Source organism: Suncus etruscus, chromosome 11, assembly GCF_024139225.1.
Source record: "Suncus etruscus isolate mSunEtr1 chromosome 11, mSunEtr1.pri.cur, whole genome shotgun sequence".
Classification (NCBI taxonomy): domain Eukaryota; kingdom Metazoa; phylum Chordata; class Mammalia; order Eulipotyphla; family Soricidae; genus Suncus; species Suncus etruscus.
Window position 1 is genome coordinate 83,904,143 of NC_064858.1, and position 22,430 is coordinate 83,926,572.

At 37.7% G+C, this 22,430-nt stretch overlaps 2 protein-coding genes across 2 annotated transcripts in view; one reads left to right on the forward strand and one right to left on the reverse strand.

Annotated features, from left to right (window-relative positions):
• DNAJC14 (DnaJ heat shock protein family (Hsp40) member C14) overlaps nucleotides 1-22,430 on the reverse strand; it is a 1,080,043-nt gene that overhangs the window by 590,428 nt on the left and 467,185 nt on the right. The gene's annotated exons all lie outside the window — the stretch shown is intronic.
• Nucleotides 4,935-5,870, forward strand: LOC126023054 (olfactory receptor 2AP1-like). Its single transcript, XM_049784107.1, has one exon. The coding sequence runs from the start codon at nucleotides 4,938-4,940 to the stop codon at nucleotides 5,868-5,870; it is 933 nt and encodes a 310-aa protein (XP_049640064.1). The 5' UTR covers nucleotides 4,935-4,937.

A 22,430-nucleotide genomic window follows, 5' to 3' on the forward strand; every position in this document is an offset into this window, starting at 1 on the left:
AAGGGAAAAAGTTGTCTGCCTTAGAAGATATTAACAGTAAAGAAATGTATCAGTCAAATAAAGCAGCTTTACTAACAGTTTTCAGTTAGCCAAAAGCTACATAGAATTACAGTATTACAGTTCATGATACTTCCAGATTCAAGGACCATGGACATAAAAATAGAAACAATATTTTAACTCACATATATGACATACATTTATAATATACACAAATAGAAATAGGCCAAGTGTGATCATATAATGCACTAATGATGCACCTTTCCAAGTTGAGTTCAAATAAATTTTTTGCATTTATTTTTATTTGAATTATATAATATACTTGGGATATGCCAGAAATGTGTTTATTTTCTTTTCTCTACTACCAGCTTTTCTGGTTTTTATTATTATTACAACACTGTTATTTACAAAGAGGTTCAGAATACAGTTGTTTCAGATGTTAATCATCTCAATGCCATTCCCACCACCATATTGACCCTGCCTCCTAAATATCGCCAAGTTTATTTCCCACCCCAAACCTGTCCCATTAGCAGGCACAAATCAAATTTTCTTCATACTTCTTACAACAAAATAGCTTATTGAATTATCAAAACTTAGATCAATAGAAGTTAATTTATAATGATTGTTTTATCAAACAATGGTGTACCTAAAGTTATTCTCTTAGGATTTACTGAGCTGGATAGTGCTATTTAAAATTAGTATGGCTATTGCCTCTCAGCCTAGTTTGCTGTACTCACATCAAATTTGCTGTGCTCCTATTGTACTGTAAGTACTGTGAAATTGGAGGTGTTGTGCAGCTAAGTATCTGACCACACCATTCAGGAGAGGTGAAGCTGGGTCCTTTTTATGGTAAAGAAGGTCAAGTTTGAAAGCTGTGAGGTCTTACTGAAAGGGAAGGAGATCTTTCTGCCCATTCTAAAAAGTCAACATTGTTTTCAGTCCAGAAATTAACTTGCTGGGCCGGAGAGATAGCATAGAGGTAAGGCATTTGCCTTTCATGCAGGAGGTTTGTGGTTTGAATCCAGGCATCCCACATGATCCCCCGAACCTGTCAGGAATGATTTCTGAGCATAAAGTCAGGAGTAACCCCTGAGCGCTGCTGGGTGTGACCCAAAAACAAAAACAAAAAAGAAATTAACTTGCAGTTTGGCAGCTTTTTGATATCTGGATGTGCCAAAATTGTTTCTCTATAAAATTGTTTCCAAAAACTTTATATTAAACTATAATTTTTACTAAAAATTTACTAATATTTTCAAATATTCTAACACTTACAATGTTTACTAACATTGTTGTAATGAATGTAATTGTATGGATTTTTGTAGTAATATATTTTTAAAGTTGTGAAATTATATGAAGATTTAGATAATAACATAAAGATGTCTTCCACGGACCAAAAAGTATTGAACAAAAATTTTAATCACCTAGACACGTCATTGGATGTGGTAAGCCTCATCCAAACTAATTAGTCTAAGATATTCTAAGATAAAAAAGCAGGTATTATGTGATCTGATACAACTTATGACAGGGAATTGCACATCAAAATTGAATACCAAGATGACCATAAAAATGTTAATGTGTCGGAGCCAGAGAGATAGCACAGCGGTGTTTGCCTTGCAAGCAACTGATCCAGGAACTAAGGTGGTTGGTTTGAATTCCGGAGTTCCATATGGTCCCCTGTGCATGCCAGGAGCTATTTCTGAGCAGATAGCTAGGAGTAACCCCTAAGCATAGCCAGGTGTGGCCCAAAACAACAACAACAAAAAAAAAGTTAAAGTGTCAGGGCCAGAGTGGTGGTGCCAGTGGTAAGTTATCTGTCTTGTCTGCACTAGTCTAGGACGGTCCATGGTTCAATCTCCCAGTGTCCGTATGGTCTCCCAAGCCAAAAAATTAGTTCTGAGTGCATAGCCAGTAGTAAATACCGAACATCACTGGGTGTGATCCAAAGACATAAACAAAAAAATGTGAAAATGTTCAGAATATTTTTTATATCTGAGGTTTCTTTATTATAATGGATGTCTTTCTCAAAAAATTAAAACTATTGTGACAAGCTAGTTGAAATAGTATAGGAAAGGCTCAGGTCTCCATTAGGTCTTCTCCAGCTAAAGCATTCCTATTGAATATCCAGTCCAGAAAAGACAAACACTCAGTTGATTCCCAGATTACCACTTAGAGTCTTTCAAAAAGCCAATAATTCAGTAATATCTTTCTAATGGTACGTTTCTATTCTACTAACATTGCAAACCCCACCTAATCAGGAAATGTAAAGAATGGAATAGTTGTATGTAAGTCAAAGCAAACACATTTTCTTCCGTATTATCTAGCAGATTGGAAATTTTAAAAGATTTTTTTTTCGTAAGATAAAAATGTGTTAGGATATAATTTAACAGATGGCATTAACTTGATCAAAAATACCTAAGAAATCATTTTTTTTGTAAATTTACATGTTAAAATCTGAAAATTAGAAGGACAGAGTGATATCACAGGGAGGTAGTGTTTGCCCTGCACTGATCCAATCCGAGTTCAGTCCCCAGCATTGCATTTGAAACCCCAAGCCTGCCAAGAGTGATTTCTGAGTGCATAGTCAGGAGTAACATGAGAGCACTGCCGGGTGTGAATCAAAATGAAGAGAATCTAAAGATGAGATTGAGTCCTGGCTCTTAATGATACACTTGAGGGTTAGAAAACCATCATATAAGACAAGAACTTCTCACTTTTTGGAAACAGAGCAGGCAAATAACTTCTAAATTATGTATGAATGGGAAAAATAAATACAAATGTAGAGGTAGAATCTTAGATTCTAGAAGAAAGAGGAAAGTTTTAAGTTAAAAACTGAAAAGTCAGCAAGCTGCCACACAGATTCCAAAGTGAAAGGATACCCTCTTATTGCCTCATCTCTCGCCCCGGGTAGAAACTGTAGCCACCATTCCTGCTGATTCATTCTATGTGGCCAATTTGCTCCTACATCTCCTCAATGTGGATGGTTCCTTGATACTGGATTCAGCTCCAGAGGAACTTTTAGCTGGAGTAAATTTCCTGATCACTGACTACTGCAAAGCATTTCTCAGGCCGCACAAAACTATAGTGTGGGATGAAAATGTGCCCTCGATTATATACCATTTCAGACTTTCTAAAAAGACTTAAGGGGATATCTATATTTCCTTGGTAGGTTTTTGTAGGTATATCTCCTTAATAGTTAAAATTCTTGGTATTTATTCCCATATGTATAGGTAGGTTCCCCATCCCCCTTTTTTTTGTATCTGCTTAGTAGGAAATTCTAGTAGAAAAGTCTTGCACAGGATACTAGCTCAGATCAGAACCAGGTCATAGAGACTGTCTAGCTTGTTACTTTTACCCCCAAATGCACCAGTAATATCATATGGCATTGTTCAGTTTTGCACAGGCATACTAAAATGGGGAAATTTTATGTATAGAAAGGTGTTATCTAATAAGCACTAATAAATTTTATAGTACAGGGTGATTTCCACCCTGAACATTTGTCATGGTGACTTGCTTAGGCCTCTATTAATCAGACATCAACTGTCCAACCCCAAAACCTGGATCTCAAACTTATAACTGGTACAGTTTTTTGAACCAGTATCAGGAATAAAACTCTTTCCAGAGAGGTCCTAATGCTGCTCTGGCACCAATTGACTCCAGGATAGGTTTATATGACACCCTGAAGATGAGGAAACAGCAACAACTTGCTTTAAAGGTAACTTCCTCTACATTGCCATCTAATGGTGAGATAAAATCAGAAGACACTCCATGAAATTCTGCCTTCATCCTAGGATCTGTAGGACCTCTAGTTACAAGATCTAGTTACAAGATCTCTAATTATAGAAGACTGACTACAACAGCTGCAAATGAGTTGAACTTTTACTGGGACCATAAAGAAAGACCTTGGGGGCTAGACAACTAGCATGCCCGGTTCCTAGAGTCAGTCTTATGATGGTATGCTTCATGGGTAAATACATCCTGTATCTCTTAGGCCAAAGGAATTCCCTTTCTAATTTCCCCAACGTTTCCTGAGCCTCTGCAAAAAAAATACTTGTCATATTTGCACCCTCTTTTAAATTTTATTTATATTTTTTATTTTATATTATATTTTTTATTTTATATTTCTTTATATTTTTTCATAAAACCTTAGCACATTTTGTTTTGCCTCATATTTCTATGTCTTCCTACAAATTGAGAAAAGAAAAATGTGCATGTGACCCAAGGGCCAAGTGACCTCGGGTGCACTAATGAAAAAAACTGGTCAAAACTAAATAAGTAAGCCAAACTCACTGACAATAGAATCAAGAGACTCAAACCATAACAAGCTAAACATAAAATGAACCTATTACACTGGGAGACAGAGCACTAAGTGTAGGATGGTAGGATGCATGCTGGGAACTCTGGTGAAAGGAGGTCAACTCTGGTGGTGGGAATGGCCCCCTATTTTACAGTCACTCTATGCCTGAAATACAACTATGAAATTCTTTTAATTCACAATTTCTCAATAAAAATGTAAAAAAAACTAAAAAGTAATTAAAAAATTCTAAGATAGTAAGAGGCTAGTATAGATATGCAGAAAATAATAACCTGGAAACACTTTAAAATTGTAGAAAAGTTAAGGAGTTTGGTCCATTTTAATTTTAATCAAAACAATTTCTAGACATTAAGTAATTTATCTTTATAGGATCATACTTTTTGACACACAACTTTGAAATCAAAGTTAATATCAACTATCATCCCTGAGTAAGAACTGACAATGACCACAACATTGTAATTATGTAAACTATTGAACCAGTTACATGAAAATAAACCTCCATTACATAGAAAATGATACTACACAGTTCCACAGAAAAAAGAACTTATGCTCACAAACTTTCTAGACCTTACTTGTGTTTCTCACCATCTGCTTCCTCATTTGCATTCACAGACAACAAATCATAACAATGAGAAATCAAAGTTTTCTGAAGGAATTCATTCTCCTGGGACTTACAGACATGCCACAGATTCAACCTGTAATCTTCATGCTTCTCTTCCTCACCTACATATTCAGCATCATAGGCAACCTGACCATCATCATCCTCACACTACTGGACTCTCACCTCCACACTCCCATGTACTTCTTCCTCAGGAACTTCTCCTTCTTAGAAATTTCCTTTACATCCACTTTTACTCCAAGACTGCTCTACAGCATTTCAACTGGAAACAAGAGCATCAGCTTTGCTGGATGCCTTACTCAGTATTTCTTTGCCATATTCCTAGGGGCATCAGAATTTTTCCTTCTGGCTGCCATGTCCTATGACCGCTATGTGGCCATTTGCAAACCTCTACATTACACAACTATCATGAACAACAGAGTCTGCATCCAGCTGGTTCTCTGCTCTTGGCTAAGTGGATTCCTGATCATACTGGGTCTGATCATTTTCACCAGTCAACTAAATTTCTGTGCTTCCAACATACTGAATCATTATTATTGTGATACTTCACCTCTTCTTACATTATCTTGTTCAGACACAAGATTCCTGGAGACACTAAACTTTTTTATGGCAATTATAACATTATTTGTCACCCTAGTGCTAGTTATTATCTCCTACACAAATATCATATGGACCATTATAAAGATTCCTTCTGCACAGCAAAGAAAAAAGGCATTTTCCACATGTTCTTCCCACATGGTTGTCATCTCTCTTTCTTATGGCAGTTGCATCTTTATGTATGTAAAACCTTCATTCAAAGAAGGAATTGCATTCAATAAGGGTGTAGCTCTACTCAATACCTCTATTGCCCCTTTACTAAACCCATTCATTTATACTTTAAGAAATAAACAAGTAAAACAAGCTTTTAAGAATGTGATCAGAAAGATTATTAATCATAAATGAGCATGAATGTCGACTGAAAGGAAAATATAGTCATAAAGTTCTTCTGGTAAAAATTCAGGAAAAGACCTTCACCATATCAATGGTCACTCTTTTACAGCTCCTACACATCTGAACACTGAAATCCCTTCAAGGTAGAAAAACAGCAGGTTGACACCTACAAAATAATTTTTGAATGTGTGGATGTAAATTTACCTCCCTGCTGGCTATATTTGAGAGTCTATAGCAGAATTCTGCCAAATCAACCAGCCCATTACCACAGTTCCACAAGTTCTCAAAATTTTACCTTCCTTGTGGTACTGAGGAGCAAATAAATGCCAAAGGGAAAAAAGCTCAGATGCCCAAGAAGTTCAATGAGCAAAATAATGACCACAAAGAGCTCAACCTGCATTTATTTGCTCAGGAAATTAGTGGCATAGTGTGAGGATGACTAATGAACTCAAACAAACAATTACAAAGATAGTTGACAAGCCAGTAGTGCATAAAAGATATGAATGCAGAAATTATAAAACTAAACCAAAAATGATTAGAATATAGGCAATTTTAAAACCTCTATAGAAGCTGTAAACTGGTTTACAACATCCAGAAAAAATATAAAGACAGTTAAGATGAGAAGCAGGAAACCTTTGAGAAAAAAATAGAATGCTAAAAATAGTCTGAGAGAATAAAACAGCATATAAAATACCTTGGGATGAGTTCAAAGAAGAGCAATATAAAAAGTATTAGAGTCCTAAAAATAAGAAAGGAGGGGACAAAACAATAATAGCACAGTGGAGAAAGAGTTTACCAGCATCTGGCTGACCAGGATTCATTCCTGTATTCCATATTATGCCCCTGAACAGAAATGACCCATAGGCACAGAACCAGGCATAAACCCTGAGCACATCTGGGCATAGTACCCAAAATATACATGAAGGAAAATATGATGAATACACAATACTTAATGTAGAGAGGTATTTTCTAAAATGAAAGATACAGGCAATGAAATAAAAGATAAAGATCTAAAGAATCCAAAGATCTAAAGAGACCCAACTAGAAAAATACTACAGCACATTCTACTCAAAATGAAAATTCCTGATACAGTCTATGTCTAAACTATGAAGAACTTTGTAAATCACAATGGTTTCAATAAACTATTTAAATTAAATTTTTAATATTTTTATTTATTGATGAAAATGCATCACATAGTTGACATAACTGACCATAATACAATTGTTTCAGGAATACCGAAAGCAAGATGATTAAAAAAAGAAATAGAAAATTGAAAGAAAAACTAAAGAGATAGGAAAGAAAGGAAAGAAAATGTTCAGTGGCAAGTACATTTTTGAAAATTATTGAATCACCAATGAACATGTCATTAAAGCAGTAGCAGAAAGTTTAGTAAGCTTTATTTTTCAAAGGATGAGAGTTAAAAAAAATACAGTAAAAATGGTGTGGGTGGCAATTGTTGTTTGTATTGGCCCAGCAAACTATGAGGGAAATGAAAGGGAAAAGCCTTGGCCTATATACAAGGAGACCTTACCCCTGAAATTTTCTGGCATAAGACCGACTCAGGGCTCCCAGATACTAGGCTGTCCAAGCCCTGATTCATTCCTGTGGTCCTTGTAAAAAAATTTCTGATTTGCTTTTGTTGGTGTTAGGTTTCTGTAGTTAAAAATTCTGGTTTCTGTGCATCTTCTTCATCGAAGTCAGGATGATGTTGGTGTCCTCTAGTTTCATCTCACTATTAGCGGACAATGCGGAGAGCAGGTTATTGTTACTAAGTCATCTGGTTGTTAAGAGAGCTCTCTTTGGAGTAAGTACATGCCAGGGTAGCTGTAGGGTCTTGTTTAGTAGAGGTTTGCTTTCTGGTGATGTTATAAACAACTGTGGCTGTTTCTGTAGATAGTATCCATGGTACAGGGGTATATGAGCAATGCCTGTTCCTATGAGGCCTGCGCCAAGTCATTATGACCATATTAAGGCCCCCACTGCATTACAAAATTTGTGTTCCCGTCTCTATTAGATAAGAACTTATTTGCATATGTAATATTTTTCCATTTTAATGTGCCTAAGCAAAAGGGGGACACTGCCACAAGGTAGTATTGGTGCATAAGGGGGCTGAGGGATTAAGTCCAACAATCACGGTAACTTGGCTCTAACATGAACTCTAAACAGAGAGGCTTATCTGACAGAATTCCCTATTGAACAAATCGCAAAAACAAAAAAGGAACTGATGGTTAAAAAAACGGGGTTAAATGTGGGGTAATAGGTGATAGGATGAGTGGGTACAGTACTAGAACTGCGCCTAAAGGGGGAAGGACAGTATATTACATTCTGTATAATGTACAGTGGAATAAACTCTATGATATCCTATTTATCTATATAAACTTTATGCGTGGGAGTTATCACCCCTGTAAGGTTTGAGAATGAGGACTAGTGGGAAGGAAAGTTGTCATCGACTTCCTCAGCACTCTCCTTTTGTGCAGGGTAGGAACTGGGGGAAGCATAGAATCCCCTTTAAAAGTCCATTATAGTCGCACTCCTGCCAGAAGACGTGTTGACCCTTCCCCCCAAAAAAGTCCATCATAGTTGTAGTTTAGACATTAGTGATGGTGAATTAGGAACTTTCACCACCAGTGTTGACCTCCCTCCAAAAAAGTTCCCAGCATTCATCCAACCCTCAAACACTTAGCCTCCTGTCTACCAGTGTAGTAGGTCCATTTTGTACTAACTTTGTTATAGTTTGGGTCTTTAATGCTATGTCATTGACTTTGACATGAGTATTTAGTTATGATGACTTTTTTCCACTCAGTGCACCTGAGACAACTTTACAGCTGGGCCCATCCACTTCTCCTCTCTCTCTCTCTCTCTCTCTCTCTCTCTCTCTCTCTCTCTCTCTCTCTCTCTCTCTCTCTCTCTCCTTTCTCTCTCCTCTCTCTGTCCTCTCTCTCTGTCTCTGTATCTCTCTCTGTCTCTCTGTCTCTGTCTCTCTGTCTCTCTCTGTCTCTGTCTCTGTCTCTCTCTGTCTCTCTCTGTCTCTCTGTCTGTCTCTGTCTGTCTCTCTCTTTGTCTCTCTCTGTATCTCTCTCTGTCTCTCTCTCCTCTCTCTCCTCTCTCTGTCCTCTCTCTCTCTGTCTGTCTCTCTCTGTCTCTCTTTGTCTCTCTCTGTCTCTCTCTGTCTGTCTCTCTCTGTCTCTGTCTCTCTGTCTCTCTCTATCTCTATCTCTCTCTGTCTCTCTCTCTGTCTCTCTCTCCTCTCTCTCCTCTCTCTGTCGTCTCTCTCTGTCTCTATCTCTCTCTGTCTCTCTCTGTCTCTCTCTCCTCTCTCCTCTCTCTGTCTCTCTCTCCTCTCTCTTCTCTCTGTCCTCTCTCTCTGTCTCTCTCTGTCTCTGTATCTCTCTCTGTCTCTCTGTCTCTGTCTCTCTCTGTCTCTGTCTCTCTCTGTCTCTCTCTGTCTGTCTGTCTCTCTCTGTCTCTGTCTCTCTATGTCTCTCTCTGTCTCTGTCTCTCTGTCTCTCTCTTTGTCTCTCTCTGTCTCTCTCTCTGCAAAAAGACAAAGAAATATGAGGTAAAACAAAGTAATTCATGTTCCAAGGTTCTATGAAGAAAGTAAAAGCCCCTATCTAGAAGATATAAATAAAAATGTTTTTAAAGTGGGTGGTTGGTGTGGCATGATTTTTATTTTGCATAGGCACAGTAAGCATTATTTTATTTTGCATAAGCACGGTAAGTATTAGGAAAATTAGAATTACTGCTTGCTTAAAAAATAAAAAAAAATTTAAAAATTGTCTCTACCCAGGAAGCTTAAGACCAACTACAGGCTCTAGGCATGTTAGTTTTCCAACCCCAAGATCTTTCTTTATGGTCCCAGGAAAAGTTTTATTCAGTAGCTGTATCAGAGTCAGTCTTTGGTAATTAGAGATCTTGGTTTTTGTATAGATTCTAAGTCAAGGCCAGGGTGTCACTGAGTTTCTTCTGTTTTTATTTCACCATTACGTAATGAGGCAAGGAAAGCTGCCCTTAGAGAAAGTTGTTGCTGTTTCCTCGTAGTCAGGGTATCATATGAACCTCCCTAAAGCTTCTTGGTGCCAGGGCAGCATTAGGGCATCCCTGGTGCATATGAGACACAAATAACAAGCTAAACATTTCTATAACCTGCTTCTAACCTGAATTCAGATCCCAAGAAATACTTTTCTGCTAGAATTTCTACTAAATATATCAAAAATAGAGATGAGAAAAGCTACTTCTACATATAGAAATAAACACTAAGAAGTATATCTATTAAATAAATGCATCTACAAAAACATATGAAAGGAAATGTAGATATTCTCTTTAAGTCTTTTGAGATAGTTTGTAGGTGGGAAAAATCTAGAGCAGTTTCATCCCTCACAGTGGTCTTGTGGAGCTTAATAAATGGTTTGCAGCAGTCAGATATCAGATAATGTCCTTAAGCTGAGGGTCTCTATGGAGCCGAATGGGGTAATAAGCAACAGTCTACAGTGAGGTGAAGTGGGAGAAAAGGGCACAAGAAATGAGTCAGCAGAATCAGTAGCTGCAGATTCTTCCTTGGACAAATCATGGCAGGCTGAAAGGGTGTCCTTTTGTTTTGGAGCTGCTGGCAACTTGTAGAGGCAAGGGGAAGGTTCTGGTTCCTAACAATTTAAGAACTTAGGGTAAAGAGGATGAAATAGAAATAATGGATCAGGGTTGAGGGTGTGAGAGAATAAAAGAAAATTTGTAAGGTTATGAATGGGGAGGAAGGAGGGATTATATCTAACAGGGACTATATACAATATAGGCAGGGATTATGTACAATACAGATTAACAGACATAGAGGGGTCCACCACATACACACTCACATACACACATATAGGCAGACCCTGGAGATTTAATTGTAGTTGAATGACTGACCCTTATGGAATGAGTCAGAGCATTAAAAAATATGGGACAGCACATCAGGGAGGAAATTTTTACAATGTCTAAGCACTTCATCAATGGTGAGTGTAAACTTTGCTAAATACAAGCTTTGGGGGTTAGATTTATACCCTGGATCCTACATTGTTTGGGATATCTACCATACAGACCATTGTGTTTATTCTTGCACTTATTCTAAATAACACATATAAGTGATATCATTCTGTGATAATACTTTATCTGGCTTACTTTATTTAACATAATATTCTCTAGTTCCTTCCATGCTGCTGAAAATTAAATGAATGTATCATTTATTACCTTTATGTAATATTCCATTGTGTATATGTACCACATCTTCATGTTCCACTCATCTGTTGTTGGGCAGATGTTGATTCCAGGTCTTAGCTGTTGTACTAAGTTCTGCAATGAATAGTGATGTGCATGCATACATTTGAATGAATGTTTTTCTGTCCTGGAGATAGAAACTCAAGAGAGGGATTGTTGGGTCATGTGGTAGCTCAACTTGGAGTTTATTGAGGACCTTCCATACTGTTTTACAGGGGTTGGGCCAGGCAACATTTCTATCAGCAGTACATGAGAGTTTCCTTCTTACCACATACCTGTCAACAAAGATTGTTCCAAGTATTTTTATATGTGTCATCATCACTGGTATAAGTGGATATTTCATTGTTTTCTTGATTTGGTTTCCCCTAAAGGTAAGTTATGATGAACTTTGTTCATGTATCTGTTGGCCATCTGTTGGTCTTCCTCAGAGAAGTGTCCATTTCTTCTCCCTATTTCATGACAGTTCTTGTACGTTTTGTGGAGCTAACTTTTATGAGTACTTTGTAGATCCTAGATATAAAACCTTTATCTGATGTGATAAGTGCAATAATTCTCTCCCAAACAGTTAGTTGTCTTCTAGTGTTAATCTGTATTTCTTTTACCATACAGAAACTTTCTTTTTATATTGTCCCATTTATTTAGGCTTGATGCTATAACTCATACAATTTGCATTCAATCATCAAATACTTTTTTGAGTTGTAAGTCTTGAATGTTTTGTCTGTTTCCTCAATCAACCTTATGGATTTGGGTTTGATCTCAAGGTCATTAATTCATTGTGAATTGACTTTTGTATAAGGGTTGAGGTATGGGTCAATCTTTAATTTCTCACAGGTGGTTATTCAGTTGTTCCAATATTTTTGTTGAAAAGACTGTCTTTGTTTCATTTCAAATTCTTGACTACTTTGTCAAATATCTGACCATGTATTTGGGGCATGTCACTAGGTATTCTATTCTGACCTAGTCTGAAATTCTGTATTTTTTCCAACACCATGTTATTCTGATCACTGTGTCTCTCTAGTAGAGTTTCAAGTTAGGTAAAAATATGCCTCCCAATCTCTTGGTTTTTAAGATACATTTGGCTAACCTAAGTCTTTTACAGCTCCACACAAATTTTATAACTGATTGTTCTAAGTCCTTAAGAATGATGTCTGAATTTGCATAAGAATTGCATTGATTCTATGTAGTCATTTAGGTAAGATGGTAATTTTAATTATATTGATTCTTTCAACCCATGAGCATAGGAATGTTCTTCCAATTCCTTAGGTGTTCTTCAATTCCTTTTTGAAGTGTTTTAAAGTTTTCATAATATAGGTCTTTCACCTCTCTTTTTAGATTGATTCCTTTTTTTTTTTTTTTTTTTTTTTTAGGTTTTGGGTCACACCCGACAGCGTTCAGGTGTTACTCCTGGCTCTACACTCAGAAATAGCTCCTGGCAGGCTCAGGAAACCATATGGGATACTGGGATTCAAACACCATTCTTCTCCATGCAAGGAAGGCAAATGCCCTACCTCCATGCTATCTCTCTGGCCCCAGTTGATTCCTATGTACTTGATAGTTATGGATCTTATTTTAAATGGAATAGACTCTGTGATCTCTTTCTACTTTGATTCATTATTGGTACAAAGAATACAACTATCCTTTGTGTATTGGCTTTGTAGCCAGCTACTTTATTATAATGCTGTATTGTTTATTGTTTCTAGGAGCTGTATTGCTTTATTGTTTCTAGGAATGCATTAGGGTTTTCTATGTATATCATCATATCATCTGCAAATAGAGATAGGTTTTTTTTTTGCTTTTTAACAATATATTTATTTAATCACTGTGATTAAAACATGTTTGTAATTGGAATTCAGTTATAAAAAAGAACTCCCTCCTCCTTCACTGGTGCAACATTCCCACCAACAAATTCACCATCTCCTTCCTCCTCAACCTTCTACCTGTACTAGAGATTAAATTGAAATAATTTTAATTCCTCTATTTCTATTTGAATTTATTTGATTTCCTTCTCTTCTCTAATTGCTAATGTTGGGAATTCTATATTGAATAAGAGTGGAGACAGTAGACAGCCTTGTCTAGTGCAAGACTTTAGTGTAAATGCTTTAAATTTTTCTTTATTATGGATAATTTTGGCTGTGGGCTTGTTATAGAAAGCTGTTACTATCTAGAGGAAGGTTTTTTTCCACCGCTATTTTGCTAAGAGTTTTTATTATGAAGCCTTACCCCAGGGACCCCTGACTCAACTGCAGGCAGGGTGAGTTCCCCACCCGGCCACCTCTCCATGTGGGCACCGGTCACCCGCGATTCACCACAGCCCGCACCTGACCCCAGAGATGCCGACCCAACTGCAGGCAGGGTGACTGCACACTCGGCCACCTCCCCATGTGGGCACCCAGAGAACCATGTGCCTGACCCACTCTACTCCGCTGGTAAGGGCTAGAACCTATAGACCAGGTAAGCTTGGGTCTACTTCCCGGACTTTGGGGTATCCTAGAGCAGCCTGCCCCCTGAGCTCAGGAGTGGACCTGAGACTCCCAGGGGCAGAGAGAGGCTGCCAGGTGGGTCTGGCTGAGGGAATTTCCTCTGCTGAGGCGGAGAGGGGGTGGAGCTCTGCTGACTCCCAGGGAAAGGAGGGAGGACAGGGAGCTAGGCTCAACAGCGCCCTCCACCATTGTGGCCAGAGCGGAACTGCACTAGCTGACAAAGAAGGGGAAGAACAGACCAGGCCCCCACTAGAGAGCACAGGAGGAGCCAAATCTCAGTGAGCTCACACAACAAACCCCTCTAGAACCACACTCAGGGAGGGGACCCATCCCCACACCACAGGGAGCAAAAGCAGGCTGAATCAGAAGGCACTGCACTCCAAGCCACACCAATCAATGCAAAGAAATATGGGTAAATTAAGGAGAACCCTGACATCTGGAGATAAGGAGAGAAACCCTAGCAAGTTTCCAAGTCCACCAAAACGCACAGATCCATTGGAAAGAGACCAAAAAGCAGCCATGAAATACAAAATGGAAGCCATGATTAAGGAAATGAAGAAAATGCTAGCCACCAACAAATTAAAGAACTGTCAAAGAATATGAGAGATTCTATACAGAGGGAATTAAAGGAGTTAAAAGACAACGTAACAAGCCATATGAGCAGGATCATACAATTAGAGAAGCACATTGAAGAACTCGAAGGAAAACTGCAAACAAAAAACGACCAAGAAACCAGCAAGGAAATAAAAGGCAAAGCACTAGAAGGAAAAGTCCAGTATCTAATGAACAAGGACAAAAAAAAAATAACCTAAGAATTGCGGGTATACCAGAAGGGGAGGAAATATAAAAAGGGGAAGAACAAGTAGTCAGAGAAGTAATAACAGAAAACTTTACTACCCTCTGGAAAGAAGATTCAATGCAAATCCAGGAAGTTAAAGAGAGTCCCTAATAAAATAGACCCTAATAAACCAACACCAAGACATATAATAATCCAAATGGCAAAAAAGTAAAAGAGAAAGAGAGAGATGATCTCCTTAAAGCAATAAGGGAGAAAAAACCCTCAAATACAAAGGAAGGGACATAAGAATCAAACCAGATCTTCCATTTGAAATAATATAAGCAATAAGACAGTGGAATGACATATTTAAACACCTGAATGAAAGAAATTTCCAACCTAGGGTCCAATATCCAGCAAAACTCTCATTCATATGGGAGGGCAGACTAAAAACTTTCTCAAACAAAAACAAACTTGCATTATTTGCACAAACAAAATCAATCCTAAACAACCTACTCAGAGATGAATTACACAATCCAAACCCTCAATTGTAACAACAACCATCCCACACAACACAACTGCACAACAGTCCTCTCTGTTGATAATTTCCCTAAATGTTAACAAATTAAACTCTCCCATTAAGTGATATATAGTAGAAAACTGGATTAGAAAAGATAAACCAGAATTCTGCTGCCTGCAAGAAGCACACCTACAACTACAGGACAAGCACAGGCTTAGAATAAAAGGATGTAAATTAATTATTCAGGCTAATGGAAAACAAAAAAGAGCAGGGACAGCCATTCTTATATCAGACCAAATTGCATTCAACCTCAAGAAAGTGATCAGAGACAAAAAGGTTCACTGATCAGGGGAACACTAGAACAAGAGGTACTAACCCTGGTCAATATTTATGCACCTAATGTAGATCCAGCAAAATATGTGAGGCAATTGCTCCCAAACCTGGAGAAACATATGAGGTAACAGTAGGAGATCTCAATACTCCACTATCACCACTGGACAAATCCACCAAATAGAAAAATAACAAATAAATAAGAGCCTTAAATGAAAAATTAGATCTAGGGCTACTAGATTTCTATAGGACACTCCATCACCAGAAAGCAGAATGCACATCCTTCTCAAGCCCATGGGGAACCTTCTCCAGAAGAGACCATGTCCAAGGATACAAATCTAACCTTAATAAGACCACTAATGTAAAGATCATTAGAAACACCCTATCAGATCACTATGCAACAGAGGTCAAAATTGACTACAAGAAGAAGCAATGGAGAAACACTAATACCTGGAGATTAAACAACATGCTGCTCAATAATCAAAGAGCAAATAAAGGAAGAAATAAAAAGATTCCTGGAGACAAATGATAATGAAGAGACAACTTGTCAAAATTTGTGGGACACAGCAAAAGCAGTAATTAGGGGGAAACTCATAGCAATACAGGCCTCTGTCAAGAAACAGGAAAATGACAAAATCAGCAGTTTAAAGAATCGCCTCAAGAAATTGGAACAACAGCAGCAAAGAAATCCAAACACACCAGAAGGCAAGAAATAAAAAAAACCAGAGCAGAAATTAACAACATTGAAACTAGGAAAATAATACAAAAAGATCAATGACCAGGAGTTGGTTTTTTTTTCCAAAAAGTAAACAAGATAGACAAACAACTGCAAAACTCACCAAAAAAAAAGAGGGAAAACACCCAAATTAGTAGGATCACAAATTAAAGCGGAGAGATTACAACAGAACCCCAAGAAATACACCATATCATGAGATCATATAATGAACAACTATACTCAGTTAGATTAGAGAACCCAGTAGAAATCGACAGATTCCTGGAAAAATACCATCATCCGAGACTGGATAGAGAAGACCTAGAAAGCCTAAACAGACCAATCACTTCAGAGGAAATTAAAAGTCCCTAATAACAGAAGGCCAGTCCAGATGGATTTACAGGCGAATTCTATCAAACATTCAGAGAGGACTTACTACCACTATTCCACAGGCTCTTCCAAACCATCAAAAAAAACAGGAATCCTCCCCAACTCCTTTTATGAGGCTAATATAGCACTCATTCCCAAAGATGGCAAAGACACCACCAAGAAAGAAAACTAAAGACTAATTTTACTAATGAAGATAGATGCAAAGTTCTCAACAAAATTTTAGCAAACCAAATCCAGCATTTTATCAAAAATATTATACACCATGACCAAATGGGTTTCATCCCAGGAATGCAAGGTTGGTTCAATGTACGCAAATCAATCAACATCATACATCACATCAACAACAAGAAAAACAAAAAACACATGATCATATTAGTCGATGCAGAGAAGGCATTTGACAAAATCCAACAACCTTTCATGTTGAAAACACTAAGATGGCACCTTGATACCTGACTTAGCTCTAAAAGGATTCCCAATGCAAGAACTCTGCCCAAGACCTCCCTGCCACAAATCTTTTGCCAATCTCAAGAAGGTCAGGGTGTGTGATGAAAAGGTGCCCGAAAACCCACACCCCACAAAGAAATATCAAAAGACAATGGGAAAACCTATAGTTTCATCATAAGTATGAGCCCTGTATAATACTACCCCTGTACCTGCTTTTCCCCAAATATAAGATAGTCTCCTGCATCACTTTGTTCCTTTAATTACTTTTTTATTGCATTTTTTAATTTTTTTATATTTTTATAAAATATTTCCTATTGTTTTTTTTTCATTTTTTTCTTTATTTAAACATCTTGATTAAATAAATGATTGTCATTAGGTTTCAGTCATGTAAAGAACCCCTCTTTGACCAGTGCAACATTCCCACCACCAATGTCTTTACCCTCAGTTCTTAATCCATTAGGTATCAAGACCAACCTCCTACCCCAATAAGCCACTTTAGCACCCGAGCGAAGGGACACCCACTCAGACTCACACCTTGCCCCCTACAAGAAACTACAACCAACACCCCTGCTGACTCACCCTGAGTGGCACTCCTTCTCACCTCTCCCTAACGTGGACTGTTGTTTAATACCAGACTCAGCTCCAAAAGGATCCCCACCCCAAATAGTCTACCCAAGACCTCTCTGCTGCAAATCTTTTCTCAATCTCAAGAAGACCAAGGTGTGTGATGAAAATGCGCCCTGGACCATACACCCCACAAGTAAATCTCAAAAGACAATGGGGAAGCCTATACTTCTTTCATAAGTTTAAGAACTATATAATACTACCTCTTAACCTGTTTTTTCTCAAAAGAAAGGTAGTCTTCTGCATTACTTTGTTCCTTTAATTACTTTTTTAATTTATTTTAAAAATCCTTTTTTCTTTATATATGAGAGTGTGTATATTTTCATTTATTTGTCTTGTTTCTGTGTTCTTCTCTTCCCATCCTCAAATGCAACAGCAATATAATGTAGCGCCATTGCCTCCTGCAAAAACATACTAAAAAGGTGGAAAATCTTACTTATAAAAATAAGCTCTTATCTACAAGGTATAAGAACTCATACTTTTTTACAATACAGGGGCACCTCCCCCTTGAGTATATGTCATGTGGACCCAACTTAAGACTCCAGGTGATTAGACAGCAACCATTCAACCTTGGACCCTGGATCCCAGATATAGAAATGACACAGCTCTCCACATCAGCTCCAGGAACCAAACTCCCTCTGGGAGACCCTCAATACTGCTTAATATGATATCTTGACAATGAGAAAGTGGTAACAACTTGATCTCAGAGCAGGTTGTCTTACTTCACCATTTAATGATAAGACAAAATCAGAAGACCCAGCATACTTTGATCTGTGCAAAAGCCAAGATCGCTATCTATGGATGACTGTCTGTGACAATCATGACTGGGTAGAACGTATCCTGGGACCAAAAAAAAAGCCCTAGCCTAGGTTTTGGCCTATGATTTGTACAACATCCAAGAGGCCTTTAATTTCAGAGGCCTGACTGAGACAACTGCAACTGAACGAGTCTTCTGGGAACATAACAAAAGACTTTATCTCAGGTTTCATCCTACAATCAGCACAATGACCAAGACCACCAACTACAGAAGACTGATTAAACAACAGTGAAGGAAAAGAACTTCTAGAAAAGAAAGACTAGTAATGAAAGAAAATCTAGTAAAGAAAGACTTCAGCATAAGCATCAGTCTTTGACCTGTGCAGATACCAAGATTTCTAGATACAGGGGTTTGATTTTATCACCCATGAAGGAACAGAAGACTTACATACACCACAAAAGGACCTATGGGAAAGTAAATAAACATGCAAAAAGTCTGTAGAAATCCCCATGAAAGTATACTTCAAGGGCAGAGAAACCCTGTATCTTTCGGGCCAAGAGAATTCCCTTTCTAACTCCCCCATTATTTACTGTGCCTGTGCAGGAAAAAAAAAGGAGCACAAAATAATTTTATTTATTTACTTATTATTTGGGGGGTGTTACTGTTGTTGTTCTAATTTTTTTACACTTTGTTTTATTTATATTCAGTATTGTGGTTATTAGGTGGTGCTTCTCTTTACTGCTGTAGTGCTCATTGTATATTTTGTTTGATTTCTTTGTATTGTGGTGTTTCTACTCCGTTTTCTTTTTCTTCTCTGTTGAGAGTCTCTAAGGACTCCACTTAATTTAGGCTTGTTTGATTTTCGCCCCATTTTATTCCTTATTTTTTTCTTCAAACATAACCACATAACTTGAACCATCTAGTTCCACCTCTCAAATTGAGGGGGAAATAATGGAGGGTACCAAGATCAAACAGTTGTATAAGCACTAAACCGTAGCAAAATGATTGAACTTAAACACCAAATCCAAAGCCAATGACATCAGAATCGATACCCACCTACAACTACCTAGACACAGAGGGGACCACTTATACTAGCAGCGCAGAGGGTAAGGGTCGGGAATATGGAATGCAAGCCGGAAATGGGGGTGGTAGGAGGAAAATTTTGATGATGAGAATTTCCCTAATTCAATGAAAACATGTACCTAAAATATTATTTTGAAAGATATGTTATACACTTTGGTCAAAATAAAAAATATTATTATAAAAACAATTGGATATTGAGCTCCTATATGATCCAGCTATACCACTCTAGGAATATACTCTATAAATACAAAAATCAAATACAAAAGTCCCTTCCCCATACCTAACCATTGCTGCACTATTTACAATAGCCAGACTCTGGAAACTACCAAGATGCCCTTCAACAGATGAATGGCTAAAGAAACTGTGGCACATATATGCAATGGAATATTATGCACCTGTTAGGAGAAATGAAGTCATGGCATTTTTCTAGACATGGATGTACAAGGAAACCATTATGCTGAGTAAAATAAGACTGAGGGAAAGAGAGAAGCAGAATTATCTCAATTATATATGGGTTTTAAGTAAAATAAGACATTATTGTTATAATCCCCAGAAATGCAGTCTAAGAGGACTGGCTCATGATATGAAGTTTACCACAAATAGTGGTGAGTGCAGTTAAAAAAATAATTACAACTAACAATTGGTTGTTAATACCTAACAACTTCCATTACAATGTTACTGAATAGGAAAAGTAGAATGCCTATCTTGAATATATGCAAGGGTGAGGAAGGAGGGAGATGGGGCATTGCGGGTGGAATGTTGCACTGGTGAAGGTGAATGTTCTTTTTGTGACTTAAACCAAACTACAATCATCTTTGCAATTATGGTGCTTAAAAAAATAAACTCTGATGACTGGAAAACGGCCAACCAACTAGTCAGTCTCTCAGATAAGAAGTTTAGAGAAGAAATATGAAGATGCTCACAAGACTCAAAGAAACCATGAATCAAGTTGAACAGAACACTAATAAGAACCAAGAGAATATGAAGACAGAAATCAGAAAACTCCAAACTGAAATAACAGGCCAAATAACAGGTCTGAAAAACTCAGTAAACAAATTGAATGACAAAATGGATAACCTCTCCATCTTAGGAAAGAATTAGTGCTCTGGAAGATAAGATAAATAACAATAAAGACAGACCCTCATATCAGTGGAATAGGCTTGAGTTCTCAGAGAACATTCCCCAGACATACAAGCACCTAATTTTTGACAAAGGAGCAAGAAATCCTAAGTGGAGCAGGGAAAACCTCTTCAACAAGTGGTGCTGGCAGAACTGGTTAGCCATTTGCAAAACAGCAAACATAGACCTTCAATTAACATCAAGTACAAAGGTAAAATCCAAATGGATTAAAGAACTTGATATCAGACTTGATACCATAAGGTATATAGAACAACACGTCGGTAAAACACTCCATGACATTGAGACTAAAGGCATCTTCAAGGAAGAAACTGCACTTTCCAAACAAGTGGAAGCAGAGATCAACAGATGGAAATACATTAAACTGAGAAGCTTCTGCACCTCAAAAGAAATAGTGCCCAGGATACAAGAGTCACCCACCGTGTGGGAGAAACTATTCGCCCAACACCCATCAGATAAGGGGCTAATATCCAAAATATACAAGGCACTGACAGAACTTTACATGAAAAAAAATATCTAGCCCCATAAAAAAATGGGGAGAAGAAATGAACAGACAGTTTAATAAAGAAGAAATACAAATGGCCAAAAGGCACATGAAAAAATGCTCCTCATCACTAATCATCAGGGAGATGCAAATCAAAACAACGATGAGATACCACCTCACACCACAGAGATTGGCGCACATCACAAAGAATGAGAACAATCAGTGCTGACGGGGATGTGGAGAGAAAGGAACTCTTATCCACTGCTGGTTGGAATGCCGTCTAGCCCAACCTATATGGAAAGTGATATGGAGATTTCTCCAAAATCTGAAAATTGAGCTCCCATTCGACCCAGCTATTCCACTATAGGGGTATATCCTAAGAACACAAGAACACAATACAAAAACCCCTTCCTCACACCTATATTTATTGCAGCACTATTCACAATAGCCAGGCTCTGGAAACAACCAAGATGCCCTTCAATGAATGGCTAAAGAAACTATGGCACATATACACAATGGAATATTATGCAGCTGTCAGGAGAGATGAAGACATGAAATTTTCCTATACATGGATGTAGATGGAATCTATCATGCTGAGTGAAATAAGTCAAAGAGGGAGAGAGAGAGGCGCAGAATAGTCTCTCATTTTATGGGTTTAAAAAAAATAAAAGTCATTTTTGCAACAATCCTCAGAAACAATGAGAGGAGGGCTGGAACTTCCAGTTCACTTCATGAAGCTCACCATAGAGTGGTTAGTGCAGTTATAGAAATAACTACACAGAGAACTACCATAATCATATGAATGAATGAGGGAACTGGAAAGCCTGTCTGGAGTACAGGTGGGGGTGAGGTGGGATGGAGGGAGATTTGGAACATTGGTGGTAGGAATATTGCACTGGTGAAGAGGGTATTCTTTACATGACTAAAACCTAATCACAATCATATATGTAATCAAGATGTTTAAATAAAGAAAAAAGTTTCATAAAAAAGAAAGAAAGCCCTAAAGACTACAAAAAAGCTTCTAGAAATAATGAACTCACATTGCAAGGTGGCAGGCTACAAAATTAACACACAAAATTAATGGCCTTGCTATACACCAATAATAATAGGGAAGAAATACACAGTGCCACACAAACTCAGATATCTTGGAGTCAACTTGACTAAAGATGTGAAGGGCCTATACAAAGAAAACTATAAAACTCTGCTCCAAGAAATAAGAGAGGACACATGGAAATGAAAACACATACCCTGCTTATGGATTGGCAGGATTAACATTAAAATGGCAATACTCCCCCCAAAGCATTGTACAGATTTAATGTGATCCCTCTAAAGATACCCATGACATTCTTCAAAGAAGTGGATCAGGCACTTTTGAAATTCATTTGAACAATAAACACCCTCGAATAGCTAAAGCAATTATTGGGAAAAAAGAATATGGGAGGCATTACTTTCCCCAACTTTAAACTGTATTACAAAGCAACAGTTATCAAAACATCATGGTATTGGAATAAAGACAGACCCTCAAATTAATGGAATTGACTTGAGTACTCAGAGGATGTTCCCCAGACATACAATCACCTAATCTT

Bases quoted from the DNA above. Each gene is read 5' to 3' on its own strand.
- LOC126023054 (XM_049784107.1), top strand. From the start codon at position 4,938: ATGAGAAATCAAAGTTTTCTGAAGGAATTCATTCTCCTGGGACTTACA.